This window comes from Chiloscyllium plagiosum, unplaced genomic scaffold (assembly GCF_037043375.1).
Source record: "Chiloscyllium plagiosum isolate Xiang-an unplaced genomic scaffold, Cpla_swu_hap1 HiC_scaffold_30, whole genome shotgun sequence".
Classification (NCBI taxonomy): Eukaryota; Metazoa; Chordata; class Chondrichthyes; order Orectolobiformes; family Hemiscylliidae; genus Chiloscyllium; species Chiloscyllium plagiosum.
Window position 1 is genome coordinate 47472651 of NW_028270168.1, and position 14211 is coordinate 47486861.

The following is a 14211-nucleotide window of genomic DNA, read 5'->3' on the forward strand; positions in this document are numbered from 1 at the left end:
AAATAGACAAGGTCTTTTCCCTGGGGTGGGGGAGTCCAGAACTAGACGGCATAGGTCTTGGGTGAGAGGAGAAAGATATAAAAGTATGTAAGGGGCAAATTTTTCACACAGAGGGTGGTGCGTGTATGGAATGTGCTGCCAGAGGAAGTGGGGGAGGCTGGTACAATTGCAGCATTTTGAAAGGTATTTGGGTGGGTATATGAATAAGAAGGGTTTAGAGGGATATGGGCCGGGTGCTGGCAAATGGGACTAGACTAGCTTGGGATATCTGGTCAGCAAGGATGAATTGGACCGAAGGGTCTGTTCCAATGCTATACATTTCTATGACGCCAATGGAATGGGGGAGCTGGCTTGATGGGATGAATGGCCTCCTCCTATTCTAAAAGTAGAAAGCTGCATAATGGGCTGAATTTCACCAGGCACTGTTGTGGGTAAGTGGCCAAGGGTATAAGTGGCTGCCCATCAGTCAATTAGCAGCACAGGGCTTCAGTAATGAGACCAAAGGTGGCTTTCTGTCCCTCAGCGATAGGAAATTCCACCTCATAGAGCTGCCAACCAATCAAGAGCTAGCATCTCTCAACATAGCAACAGCAGCAGCCACGGCTGATAGCGAAACTGGGCAAAGAGATGGAAAGCTGTGATAAATTGAAACTGAGAATATTTGAGGGTTAGCAAGGCGGTGAGATCAGGATTTGAAACGAGTGTGAGGCAAGACCTGAGGCAACGGACCTGGTGTCCAGTTAAGGTGGGACTTTCCAGCTGCCCACTACCAGCTGGGACAAGGTACCTGCCTTACTGACTGCTTGGCATAGGCCTCTCTCTCTGCTGGCTTTAACCTAGCAGTGGTCGGCTGTCCGTCAGTGTCCATTAATTGTTTGTTGAAGGGCCTCAATTGTTGCACTGGTGGGCAAGTCATATGATGCTAATTCCACTGCTGTTGAAGGGGCGGAGAGAGCAGGGATAGGTGGGTAAGCTGCCTGTTGGATTTAAGAAAATCACCCCCAGCTTTCAAACCCACCAATCAGGAGAGCGTGAAATTCCAGCCAATTAAAATTCTGCCCAGCTCTGTACGTCAAATTATCAACAAGAGAAAAAGAACCTTTGGAGAAAATACAAAGAAATTTGTAAAAATGATACCACAACGGGGAGGTTCTAATTGTCTGCAAACCTCTTTACTCTCTCGAGAGGAAAGCTGAGATGGCACCTGATAGAGGTCTTCCAAGATTTGTGTGAGGCTTTGAAAGTGTAAGTGTAAGTAAAGAAAATGTATCTATGAGGAAAATCAAAGTTTGGGACAACAAGCATAACAGACAGTCACTGCTAACTCCCAGAGAGTGGGGAGAATGACGAACTTGCTATCACATTCAATTCAAAAGGCGAATAGCTGAAGGGAGGTTAGAAAGATATATATGAGGATAAAGTGAGGGCTGCAGATGCTGGAGATCAGAGCTGGAAATGTGTTGCTGGAAAAGCGCAGCAGGTCAGGCAGCATCCAGGGAACAGGAGAATCGACGTTTCGGGCATAAGCCCTTCTTCAGGAATGAGGAAAGTTTGTCCAGCAGGCTAAGATAAAAGGTAGGGAGGAGGGACTTGGGGGAGGGGCGTCGGAAATGTGATAGGTGGAAAGAGGTCAAGGTGAGGGTGATAGGTCAGACTGGGGTGGGGGCGGAGAGGTCGGGAAGAAGATTGCAGGTTAGGAAGGCGGTGCTGAATTTGATGGATTTGACTGAGACAGGGTGGGGGGAGGGGAAATGAGGAAACTGGTGAAATCCGAGTTCAGACAGGGTGGGGGGAGGGGAAATGAGGAAACTGGTGAAATCCGAGTTCAGACAGGGTGGGGGGAGGGGAAATGAGGAAACTGGTGAAATCCGAGTTCAAACAGATATATAAGCAAGATATATAGAAAGATATATAAGCAAGAGAGGAGCAGAAACTAGCCATTACAGTTGGATAAAGAGGTGATCTCCACCATCCAAACAAAGATGGGGAACACAGACATGAGAATACCAGCAACAGCAAGTTACCTTCCAAGACACACCATCAGGATTTGAAACGATATGAACGATATCCTGGAACTGCCTCCCTAACAGCAACATGGGGTGCCAACATCCTATAGATGCAGCAGTTCAAGAAGGCAGCTCACCACCACCTTCCAACTGGAGATGGATTATAGATGCTGACCAAGCCAGAGATACTCACATTCCATGAAAGAATATAGGTAGTTAAACGTGGATGGAGCCAGCACAGGCTAGTTGGGTCAAATACTCCTAAGGAATATAAATAAGTGAGCCCTACCTCTTACAGTGCAGTTCCGTGGGGAAGTACAGCTGGAAGTCATCAAAGTTGTGCAGCACATAGAGAAAGCAGCATCGCTCGTTACACTTTGAGACACTGGAATAGAGGAGACAGCACAGTTCATACTTTACTCTCAACACATGACCTCAACCTGGGACATTTCAGCAGTGGACACTGGGTAAAACACTAAAATCAAACAGCAGACTGAGGATGCTGGAAATCTGGTACAGAAATTGCTGATGAAACTCAGCAGGTCAAGCAGCATCTGTGGGAAGGAGGTAGAGTTAATGTTTCAAGTCGGGTGATTCTACGTCAGAACTGTTATGCTGAAAACAAAGTTGGGGGAAGAGTGTGTGCACGCTTGTGAGTGCGTGAGAGTGTGTGCATGTACACGTGTGAGAGTGTGCATGTGAGAGAGTGCAGACATGTGTGCATGCACGTGCGCGCATGTGTGAGCACGTGTGAGAGAGACTGTGTGCATGTAAGAGTGTGCGCGTAAGAGTGTGTGCATGTGAGAATGTATGTGTGTGTGAGTGTGTGAGGGAATGTGTGTGTATGAGAGTGTGAGAGAGTGATTGTCCGTGTGTGTATGTCAGAGTGTGTGTGTCAGAGTGTGTATGTGTGTGAGAGCGTGTGTGTCAGAGAGTGTGTGAATGTGTGTGACAGTGTGTGTGTGTGTGTGTGTGTGTGTGACAGTGTGTGTGTGAGAGAGAGCATGTGTGTGTGTGTGTGTGTGAGAGTGTGTGTGTGACAGAGTGTGTGTGTGAGAGAGCATGTGTGAGTGTGTGTGTGAGAGAGAGCGCGCGTGTGTGTGTCAGAGAGTGTTTGTGAGAGTGTGTGTGTGTGAAAGAGTGTGTGTGTGAGAATGTGTGTGAGATTTTGTGTGAGAGTGTGTGTGAGAGTGTGTGTGTATGTGAGTGTTTGTGTGAGAGAAAGTGTGTGAGTGTGAGTGTGTGTGAGAGAGTGTGTGTGTGTGAGTGCATGTGTGAGAGTGTGTGTGAGTTTGTGTGAGAGCGTGTGTTTGAGTATGTGTGGGAGAGTGTGTGTGTGAGAGTGTGTATGTGAAAGAGTGTGTATGTATAACAGTACGTGTGTAAGGTGAGTGGATAGCTGGACACAAAGCCCCAGAGAGAGAGAGAGAAAGAGAGAGAAAACAGGGTAGGTCAACGGAGAGATTATGGATAGTAGGCCAGGATAGTGAAAAGCTGACTAAGTGATAATAAGAGCTAAGAGTAGGAGAGAATGGATGAGATGTACTGAATATAACCCAGGTCCTAACAGGGGTGGGGATGGGTAAAAGAAACATGGAAGGAAGGAATCAGGCTCTAAAGCTATTGAACTTGATGTTAAGTTCTTATGGCTGCAGGGTCCACAAGCAGAAAATGAGATGTTGTTCTTCCCCTTTCATCTCTCTCTCTTTCTCTGGGCTCCATCTCCACCTACCACTCACCTCCACAAATGGCCCCCTCACAACCCTCCAGCTTCACCTTTGGTATAAATACCACCTTTTCTTAGCTGCTTACTGTTCTGAGAAAGAGTCACAAGACTTCAAACCTTGTCTCTGCTTTCTCTCCATAGGTGCTGCCAGACCTGCAGAGTTTCTCCAGCAATTTCCAGGGTAAAACATGCCAGCCACAGGCAGTGTCTGGGTCCACAACTGAGTAACAGTTATCAAACTATGATGTCACCCACCGCTGCTGCTGGAACCATCACTGCCCTCCCACACCCCCCAGCACTCACTACACACTAAACCTTTCTTGCTGCTGCTTTATGTGGTATCAATGAACTGACCCAGTCAATCCTACTGTGCAGCATCAAATGTTTGAGGTGGGAATTGAGGTGAGCCATTAAAGTAAATGTCAAGCATAAAGGGATGACTTTTTGCCTTGTATTTAGCTTATTCTTCAGTGTCTTACCTTCCCCCAAGCTTCCACTTTCTCATTCATGGTCAAAATACCTGTTTTATTCCTTTAAAACCCTTGGATCATTTCCAGCACACATCCGGTTTGGTTGAGAACAGATTGTTCCTCCAACTCAGCTCTGGAATAAGAACTGCCAATGCTACAGGGAAGATTAACCATTAATCTCCTGGACACTGTTGGCAGCCACTGCCAGAGAAACATTGCGGGTGCAATTTAAAAAAAAAAGTGGTGTTTCCTTTTTATTTCCTTTGAACACTTTCACCAACCAATTCTCAACATATCACAAACACTAAAAAGGGTCATGTTGGATGAAGGAGCAGCGCTCTGAAAGCCAATGCTTCCAATTCGATCTGTTGGACTCTAACCTGGTGTTGTGTGATTTTGTAGCTGAAAAGAGTTGTTTGGACTGAGTGGGTGTGCTGGAGGTTGTGTACTGTGAACTTCAGGAATTCACTTGGGTAGAATTGGTGACCCGGAACACAGCAGACTGCAATGCCCGCAGCCAACGTTAGGCTTCCAGAATGTTCTCTTCATTAATTTACAAACGGCACTGATAGCTTTTCCAAGATTGTCACAGTCACCGGGCACGTACCTGACACCACGGATGGAGGCTGCACTGAATGTCCAGGTGTGGATTCCATTCTGTTAATAAAACAGCGAGAGAAAGATGGGTCTCAAACCAGGCAGGTTAAAGACATTCAGTAATCAACATCATTCCTTTTCGTTTCCAACATTGGAATTCCCAAGATATGGAAACACTTAAAATAAAACTCAAGGAATTGAGTCTACTCTTGGTCCAAGCCACATCCCAAATTCCTTTTTGGGGGTCTCTATTCATGTTGGATTCTGGGAAGGATTCCATTGCTATGCCCTAAGAGAAGTATCAAAGGGGCTGATTAGATTCCCCTACATTGTAGAAACAGGCCCGTCAGCCCAACAAGTCCACACCAACCCTCCGAAGAGTAACCCACTCAGACCCATTTCCCTTTGATTAATGCACCCAACACTATGGGCAATTTAGCATGGCTAATTCACCTAACCTGCACATCTTTAGATTGTGGGAGGAAACCCACGCAGACACAGGGAGAACAGAATTTGGATATGAAGGGGGTCATTGACTAAAGGTCAAGAATGTCACCACGTAAGAGATCAAACGTTCTTTATTTGCCTGACGAATCTTGAATACAGACACTAACCAAAGTCTAGCAATCTCAGTCCCATCCTGCCCTCAGCATCCACAACCTTCCAAATGTCCTTTGACCTTTGAAAAGTACAAGCCCAGGGTTTAACCCTTTAAGCACCAATATCAGTTTCTGGCTAATTCACTATGCACCTCTCCCGATTGTGCAACTATGGCACCAGACTTTATCAGGAATGAGCAGCATGCCATCTCATTACTGTGGTGGTGGTGGTGGTGGTGGGGGGGGGGGGGGGGGGAGGGGGATTGGGGAAAGGGGTGTGGTTCACGTGATGGTCAGGTACCTCTTCAGCGGGTGAGACATGACACATGCTCACAGCCTTGTCCTTGTCAGTGCTGCTCACGGTCAGGTGCGTGGGCTGGAAGATCTTTGTTGGCTCCAGGATGAGGACCTGTTGAGGAAAGTGAGAGTTGAGGTTTCAAACTGCCTATCGAGGTCTCTCCTTCATAAAGGGCACTGAACAAACTATCAAATCGCTCCATATTCACATCGGGGACAATCGCCCAAACTCTCAGTGTGCCTGCAATAATGGCTCACCAGAAATTTGTCTGCAGGTGCTTTGTCCCTGCAGATTGACAATAAGAATTCCATCCAGAAGTCTACCAGGTCCTGCTTGGCCAAAGGCTGCTCCTTGGTGTCTGTCTTGAAGCGTCTGTAGAGTAAGTAGGTCTCCATTGCTGATGCCAGGTACCTTGGGGGTGGGGGAGGGGGGGGGAGGGAGGGGGGTGAAAGAAGGGGAGGAGACAAAACTATCAGTACGAAATAGGTTTCTCATTAACCCATAAAACGTGGTGAATTTAAATGCTGTGCAGACTAGGACAGATCAATGCTGGAGAATACAAGTCTCTCTAATTCAGGAATGCGGAATTGGAACGGAATCAAAATGCAAAGGGAAGATTCATGTCTAACATCAGACAGGCTCACTAACGTGAGGCCTTTCCACTGCCTCTCTTAGCCAGGCTCTGTGAAATGGTGCTGTCCTGCAGGTTGGACTGGGACCACATCAAACATCTTCCTCATAATTGTTACACTGACCCACTCCTCCTTCCAACTGTGAAGCACTCCCACTTTAATCAACGTTGTTGAATCCTTTATCCAAGCACAGTACAGCTCAGCAACTTTTCAACTGTTCGGAATGAGGATTGATCTGCTCTCTTCATCAGCCTGGGGTCATATTGCTTCACCCTAGTTCAAGTTTACACTCAGGTGCACTTATTCAGCTCTGGGTTCCAATTACAAACTGGCCTTTGTAATTGTGACAGTTGTTAAGTAGAGCAGCCTTCCTGGGAAGGAAGAAAGGTCCAGACAAGTGAAACATGCACCAGCAAAACATTTATCAGTTCAAACAAATCATGCAGAGTTCCCAGGGGTGTAATCATTTACACTCTCACATATATCCACACACAAAAATAAACAGTCACATTCTTACATATACATAAGCATTTGCACAGATACACTCACATACACACACTGACATATACACAGACACACTCACACATGCACAGACACAAACACACACTCACACACACACATGCACAGATGTATCCACACAGTCACACATGCACAGACGCACACACACTCACAGGCGCGCGCACACAGACACACACACACAGACACATATACACACAGACACTCACACATGCACACACACATACATACACATACAGACACACATCCATGCAAACACACATGCATACACACATGCACATACACACACATGCACACACACATCCACACACTCACACATGCACAGACACACGCACACACATGCACAAACATACTCTCAGATGCGCATGCACACACACACTCACAGACGCACGCGCACACACAGACACACATACATACACACTCACACCTGCACACACGTACATACACACACAGACGCACACACACAGACACAGATGCACACACACACACGCACACACACACACATGCACAAACAGATACATACATACACACAGACACACACGCACACACACTACGTACACACACACACACACTCAAAATTGTAAGTGCACTTTTGGTCGCGCTTCCTCCGGGTTTGGTGTTCCCTTGATATGAGAAATGCTGACCGCCTCATTTACTGATCCAGTACTGTACCGAGGAGGTGCTACAGTGCTGTCAGTGTTGTCTTTTCGTGGTTTATTTTTCTTTCTTAGCATGTGGGCATCACTGGCAGAGTCACCATTTGTTGCCCATTCCCAACTGCCCTTGAATTGAGCAGCTTGCTGGGAGGCAAATTCAGAGGGCATGTAAGGTAAAACCCACTTCTGAGGGTGTGGAGTCATGTCCAGGGTAAGGACGGGCAGGTCTCCTTCCCTAAAGAGCATCGGAGAACCAAAAGGGGTTTTTAACAACAGCTGATGATAGTTGTCATGGTTACCATTATTGAGACGAGCTTAATATTCCCGATTCATTAACTGAATTAAAAGTAACACCAGTTGCCATGGTGGGATTTGAACCTATGTACCCAGCTTTCGGTTTCTGGATTACTGGCCCAGTGACATACCTCTGCAGCACCACGAAAGCAAAGTCCCATTGCTTTTCCACTGGATATTAAACATCCCACAGCACAACTTCAAAGAAGAGGCTTTTTCACTCTGGACACTGGAGAGTTACCAGAACCACACAGTCATGGGGAGCTAGGACTAGTCTCCAAAGGAGCCGGGAAGGTTGTAAGACTTGACAGTGGAAAGCAGTTGAAGCAACATGAACAAAGTAATTTCAGGGAAATTGAAAGGTCATGCAATTTCAAGTATGGACATTAAACATTGTCACGTTCAGACAAGGAACTTGATTCACGACAAGTTAAATTGGCTGATTCATAAAAAGTGATGGTATAATTGTTTCTTTGAAATCTGTTGAGAGATTGCAGTGATCATTTCAGATTCAATTACTGAGTCCTGACTCACCAGACAGGTGCGTTCAGTCTGTATAGCTTCTCTGAGGCCTGAATGATCTTCGTCTGGTCATTGAATAAGATGCTGGCACCCAAGAAAAACCCCACGTCCCAGTAGAACTGCATCTTCTCCAGACTTCCCTTGCGTCCCAACAAGCTGCTCAGCTTCATACCTGCACAACCCCAAAACCAGTTCCGTTACCATACAAGTCCCGAGAAACATTTCAAATGCGCGTGGGAGCCCGACTGAGCAGATTCACTTCAGCCGCGGTTGGAGTTTAATTTCTCATAAAACAAACTGCAAAGCCGTGTGCAAACTCCGATTCTCAAACAGAACCGTCAAACAATATGGGCATTACCGGCAATTTATTGCCTATCCTTAGGTGCCCTTGACCAGGGCTTACTCGGACCATTTCAAGGCACAGTTAAGATCAACCACATTGATCAAACTGATTGCTACTCACTAAGAATCTCACACTAAAGGCAAGGACTGGTTAGGGATAGTCAAAATGGCTTTGTGCGTGGGAAATCATTTCTCACAAACTTGATTGAGTTTTTTGAATAAATAACAAAGAGGATTGATGAGGGCAGAGTGGTGGACATGATCTATATGGACTTTAGTAAGGCGTTCGACTAGGTTCCCAATGGGAGACTGGTTAGCAAGGTTAGATCTCACGGAATACAGGGAGAACTAGCCATTTGGATACAGAACTGGCTCAAAGGTAGAAGACAGAGGGTGGTGGTGGAGGGTTGCTTTTCAGACTGGAGGCCTGTGACCAGTGGAGTGCCACAAGGATCGGTGCTGGGTCCACTACTTTTCAACATTTACATAACTGATTTGGATGTGAGCTGAAGAGGTATAGTTAGTAAGTTTGCAGATGACACCAAAATTGGAGGTGTAGTGGACAGCGAAGGTTACCTCAGATTACAACAAGATCTGGACCAGATGGGCCAATGGGCTGAGAAGTGGCAGATGGAGTTTAATTCAGATAAATGCGAGGTGCTGCATTTTGGGAAAGCAAATCTTAGCAGGACTTATACACTTAATGGTAAGGTCCTAGGGGCGTGTTGCTGAACAAAGAGACCTTGGAGTGCAGGTTCATAGCTCCTTGAAAGAGGAGTCGCAGGTAGACAGGATAGTGAAGAAGGCGTTTGGTATGCTTTCCATTATTGGTCAAAGTTCAAAGTTTGGGAGAAGATTTGTACCTCGGGTGCTCCTTGTTGTGGTTCTGTTGGCCGAGCTGGGAATTTGTGTTGCAGACATTTCGTCCCCTGTCTAGGTGACATCCTCAGTGCTTGGGAGCCTCCTGTGAAGCACTTCTGTGATCTTTCCTCCAGCATTTGTAGTGATTTGTATCTGCCGCTTCCGGTTGTCAGTTCCAGCTGTCCGTTGTAGAGATCGGTATATTGGGTCCAGGTCGATGTGCTTATTGATTGAATCTGTGGATGAGTGCCATGCCTCTAGGAATTCCCTGGCTGTTCTCTGTTTGGCTTGTCCTATAATAGTAGTGTTGTCCCAGTCGAACTCATGTTGCTTGTCATCTGCGTGTGTGGCTACTAAGGATAGCTGGTCGTGTCGTTTCGTGGCTAGTTGGTGTTCATGGATGCGGATCGTTAGCTGTCTTCCTGTTTGTCCTATGTAGTGTTTTGTGCAGTCCTTGCATGGGATTTTGTACACTACACAGAAATAGAGAACACACACCGGATCATCAATGCCACACTCACAGGAATCCGATTCACTAGAGGGGAAGAAAAGGACAACCAACTCCCATTCCTAGACGTGATGGAGAATTCACCACAAAGATACACAGGAAAGCCACACACACAGACCAAGTCCTGAACTACGAAAGCAACCACCCCAACACACACAAAAGAAGTTCCATCAAGACACTATTCAAAAGCACCACAACACATTGCAGTACACCAGAACTGCAAAAAGAGGAAGAAGAACACCCATATAATGTATTCGCCAAAAACGGATACCCACGCAATTTCATCAACAGATGCCTAAGGGAAAGACAATGGAACGAGGACATGCCGCAACCCAAAGGACTAGCCACACTACCATACATCAAGAGCATTTCCGAACTGACAGCCAGACTTCTGCGACCACTAGGACTCATAGCAGCACACAAACCAACAGCCACTCTCAGACAACAACTCACCAGAACTAATGTAGTGTACAAAATCCCATGCAAGGACTGCACAAAACACTACATAGGACAAACAGGAAGACAGCTAACGATCCGCATCCATGAACACCAACTAGCCACGAAACGACACGACCAACTATCCTTAGTAGCCACACACGCAGATGACAAGCAACATGAATTCGAATGGGACAACACTACTATTATAGGACAAGCCAAACAGAGAACAGCCAGGGAATTCCTAGAGGTAAGGCACTCATCCACAGAGTCAATCAACAAACACATCGACCTGGACCCAATATACTGGCCATTGCAACGGACAGCTGGAACTGACAACCAGAAGCGGCAGAGACAAACCACTATAAATGCCGGAGGAAAGATCACAGAAGCGCTTCACAGGAGGCTCCCAAGCACTGAGGATGTCACCTAGACAGGGGACGAAACGTCTGCAACACAAATTCCCAGCTCGGCGACAGAACCACAATATTGGTCAGTGTATTGAGTACAGGAGTTGGGAGGTCATGTTGCAGCTATACAGGACATTGGTTAGGCCACTTTTGGAATATTGCGTGCAATTCTGGTCTCCTTCCTATCAGAAACATGTTGTGAAACTTGAAAGGGTTCAAAAAAGATTTACAAGGATGTTTCCAGGGTTAGAGGATTTGAGATAAAGGGAGAGGTTGAACAGGTTACGGCTGTTTTCCCTGAAGTGTCGGAGGCTGAGGGGTGACCTTGTAGATGTTTATAAAATCATAAGACCATAAGACATAGGAGCAGAAGTAAGGCCATTCGGCCCATCGAGTCCACTCCGCCATTCAATCATGGCTGATGGGCATTTCAACTCCACTTACCCGCATTCTCCCCGTATGAGGGGCATAGATAAGGTAAAGAGACAAGGTATTTTGCCTAGGGTGGGGGAGTCCAGAACTAGAGGGCATAGGTTTAGGGTGAGAGGGGAAAGATATAAAAGGGACCTAAGGGGCAACTTTTTTCATGCAGAGGGTGTTGGGTGCGTGGAATGAGCTGTCAGAGGAAGTGGTGGAGGCTGGTACAATTGCAACATTTAAAAGGCATTTGGATGGGTATCTGAATAGGAAGGGTTTAGAGGGACATAGGCCCGGTGCTGGCACGGACGGCATGGATGAGTTGGACTGAAGGGTCTGTTTCTGTGTTGTACATCTCTATGACTCTATGACTTCCGATCCAGGGATACTAACTATGCCCGAAGCACATATGTGTTTCCATTATAATGGGACAGGATTTGCTGAAATTTAATGAAGACGGAATCATGGCAGTGTTCATGCACAAATGGGTCAGTGATTGTGAAGAGGAGAAACCCTGTGAATTGCCAATCACCAAGTTCTGGCTCATTTTCCACCAATCAAACTTTTCACGAGAATAGCATCGTGCCACCCTGCCCTCAGCAAGCAGCGGCTTTTGGATCTGGAGCTGGTCCCTGGGAACAGGGAGCCTCTGCCAGGACCAGATTCTCCACAGTTGGCAGTGAGATTCATAAACTCATTTTCACGCAGGGTGTGGTCTGAATCTGGAATGTACTGCCTCAGACGGACAGAAAGGCAGCTTTAGTCGAGGCTTTCAAAGGGGAACCGGATCACCACCTGAAGAGAAAGTAAAGTTGCAGGGCTACAGAGGAGAAGGCCGGGGAGTGGCATTCGGCAAACTGCTCTTGCAGATGGGTTGAATGGCCTCCTGTGCAGTCATCATTCAATGATCCTCACTTTGTTGTGAATGTGGAATGCAGAGTCTGAAGGTCAGATTGTGAATTTAATGGTTTTGGGACTGTGATTTTAAAGTATACCCAATCTCGTGCTATCCAGTGGCTGAGGGGAGGGACAGAGAATAAAATGGAGGAGTGTGGGTCTGGACTCTGGATGAGGGCATCTGGATCTGAAGGTCTGATACTTCAGACATTCATGAGGAACATTACCAACTTGAAGAATAATGAGGCAGCCTGGGATTATAGACAGGAGAAAGTGAGGACTGCAGATGCTGGAGATCAGAGCTGAAAATGTGTTGCTGGAAAAGCGCAGCAGGTCAGGCAGCATCCAGGGAACAGGAGAATCGACGTTTCGGGCATAAGCCCTTCTTCAGGAAGAAGCCCTGAAGAAGAACTTATGCCCGAAACGTCGATTCTCCTGTTCCCTGGATGCTGCCTGACCTGCTGCGCTTTTCTAGCAACACATTTTCAGCTGGGATTATAGACAGCAGATTGTGAATCACTACCACTTCTGGATCTAAATCCGGGGGGTGAAAACAGTGTGGGCTCCACCACAGCACAGACTGCAGGATATCCCACTAGCACCTGCTCAGGGAAAGGAGGGCTAGGCAATATGTCCCAGCTTTACAGTGATGTAGACAGCCCTAGGATGAGCACCATAAAACAGGCCAGTTCAGACTGTGGCATAACTTCAGAATACAGAAAGTCAATCAGAACAGAGTAATGCTGAAATAAAGACACAAAATGCTGCATGGCTGGAAGGGAGATAACATTTCAGATCTACAATGTTTCATGAGAAATGTTAGAAAGATGGGAGGTTTTCCACAGGTCAAATAAGGAAGGTGAAATGGGGAAGGTTGATGATAGAGCAGAAGTGTTTAAATAACAAAACAGTTGGATCTACAAGAATAGTAATGACACAGGTAAAGAAATAAAAAATATGACAGTAAAGGATGTGAATGGCAGAGTGGTGAACAGCTCAAGCAAAAACAACATAAAAGTAAAGTAAACATTGAAACATGATAAAAAGGGAACAAAATGGATGCAGAGGGTATGGTCTACAATGTTAAGCCCAGAAGATGCTGAGGTTGAGCTTCTCTGGAACACTGCAACAGAGCAAGGTCAGAGAGGTCAGTGTGAGAGCAAGGTGAAGGATTAAAATGGCCGGCCACAAGGAGATCAGAGTCATGGCTCCAAACTGTACAGAGGTATTCTGAGAAATGGTCACCCTATCTGTGTTTAAATCCACAGTGTCAAGCAGACCGTGCTGAGAACAGCATATGCAGTATATATACTAACCGGGAAGAAATACATTCCAATTGCCAATTCACCAGAAAAGAAAAGTATCTGAACCAAGACTTATTTTGAAATATGTAAATACTCTACTAACTCTTTTTCAGTTTCCCTAATGTCGTACATAGAGTGAAACACACACATACACTCCCAAACTGATAGAATCTTTCCTTGATCATACAATTATCACAAATCACTGGTGATTGAAATACTGCACCAGCAATATGAGATTAGATATTTGCTTTTATGAGGAAGGATGATCATGTTTGGATATCCTTACCTCAAAGGGCTGTGGAAATTAAATAGGTTCAAGACAGAGATTGGTAAGATTTCTAATTACTGATGACATCAATGCGGGTAATGTGGGAATAAGGCATTGAGATGGATGATCTAGACTAGTACAGCAGGTTCAAGGGGCTGAATGGTCTAAGCCTGATGGGCTTACTGTAGGATAATGTGAATGGATCTTGTGTACATGGATGAACTGGTAACACCAGTGAAATTCTGTGAATTCTACTTACAGACTGGTGGGCGGTGATTGAAATACTTTTAAACGTTTCTGGGGATATGGGTATTACTGGCAAGATTGGCATTTATCGTCCATTCCTAATTGCCCAAAGGTTTCATACAACTGTGTGGATGACATTTATTCTCAGTTGAAACATAAAATGGCTGAAGAAGAGTTACACCCAAAACGTTGACTTCTCCACCTCCC

The 14211-nt window shown here is 46.0% G+C and overlaps 1 protein-coding gene across 2 annotated transcripts in view; it reads right to left on the bottom strand.

Annotated features, from left to right (window-relative positions):
• Positions 1-14211, bottom strand: part of LOC122563748 (mitogen-activated protein kinase kinase kinase 5) — a 172836-nt gene that overhangs the window by 59438 nt on the left and 99187 nt on the right. For both annotated transcript variants that reach the window (XM_043717935.2, XM_043717937.2), the window contains 5 exons: positions 8329-8488; positions 5954-6107; positions 5700-5807; positions 4810-4859; positions 2296-2391 (listed from right to left, as the gene is read on the bottom strand). In XM_043717935.2, the coding sequence (XP_043573870.2) occupies positions 2296-2391; positions 4810-4859; positions 5700-5807; positions 5954-6107; positions 8329-8488 (568 nt within the window). The remainder of the gene's footprint in view (positions 1-2295; positions 2392-4809; positions 4860-5699; positions 5808-5953; positions 6108-8328; positions 8489-14211) is intronic.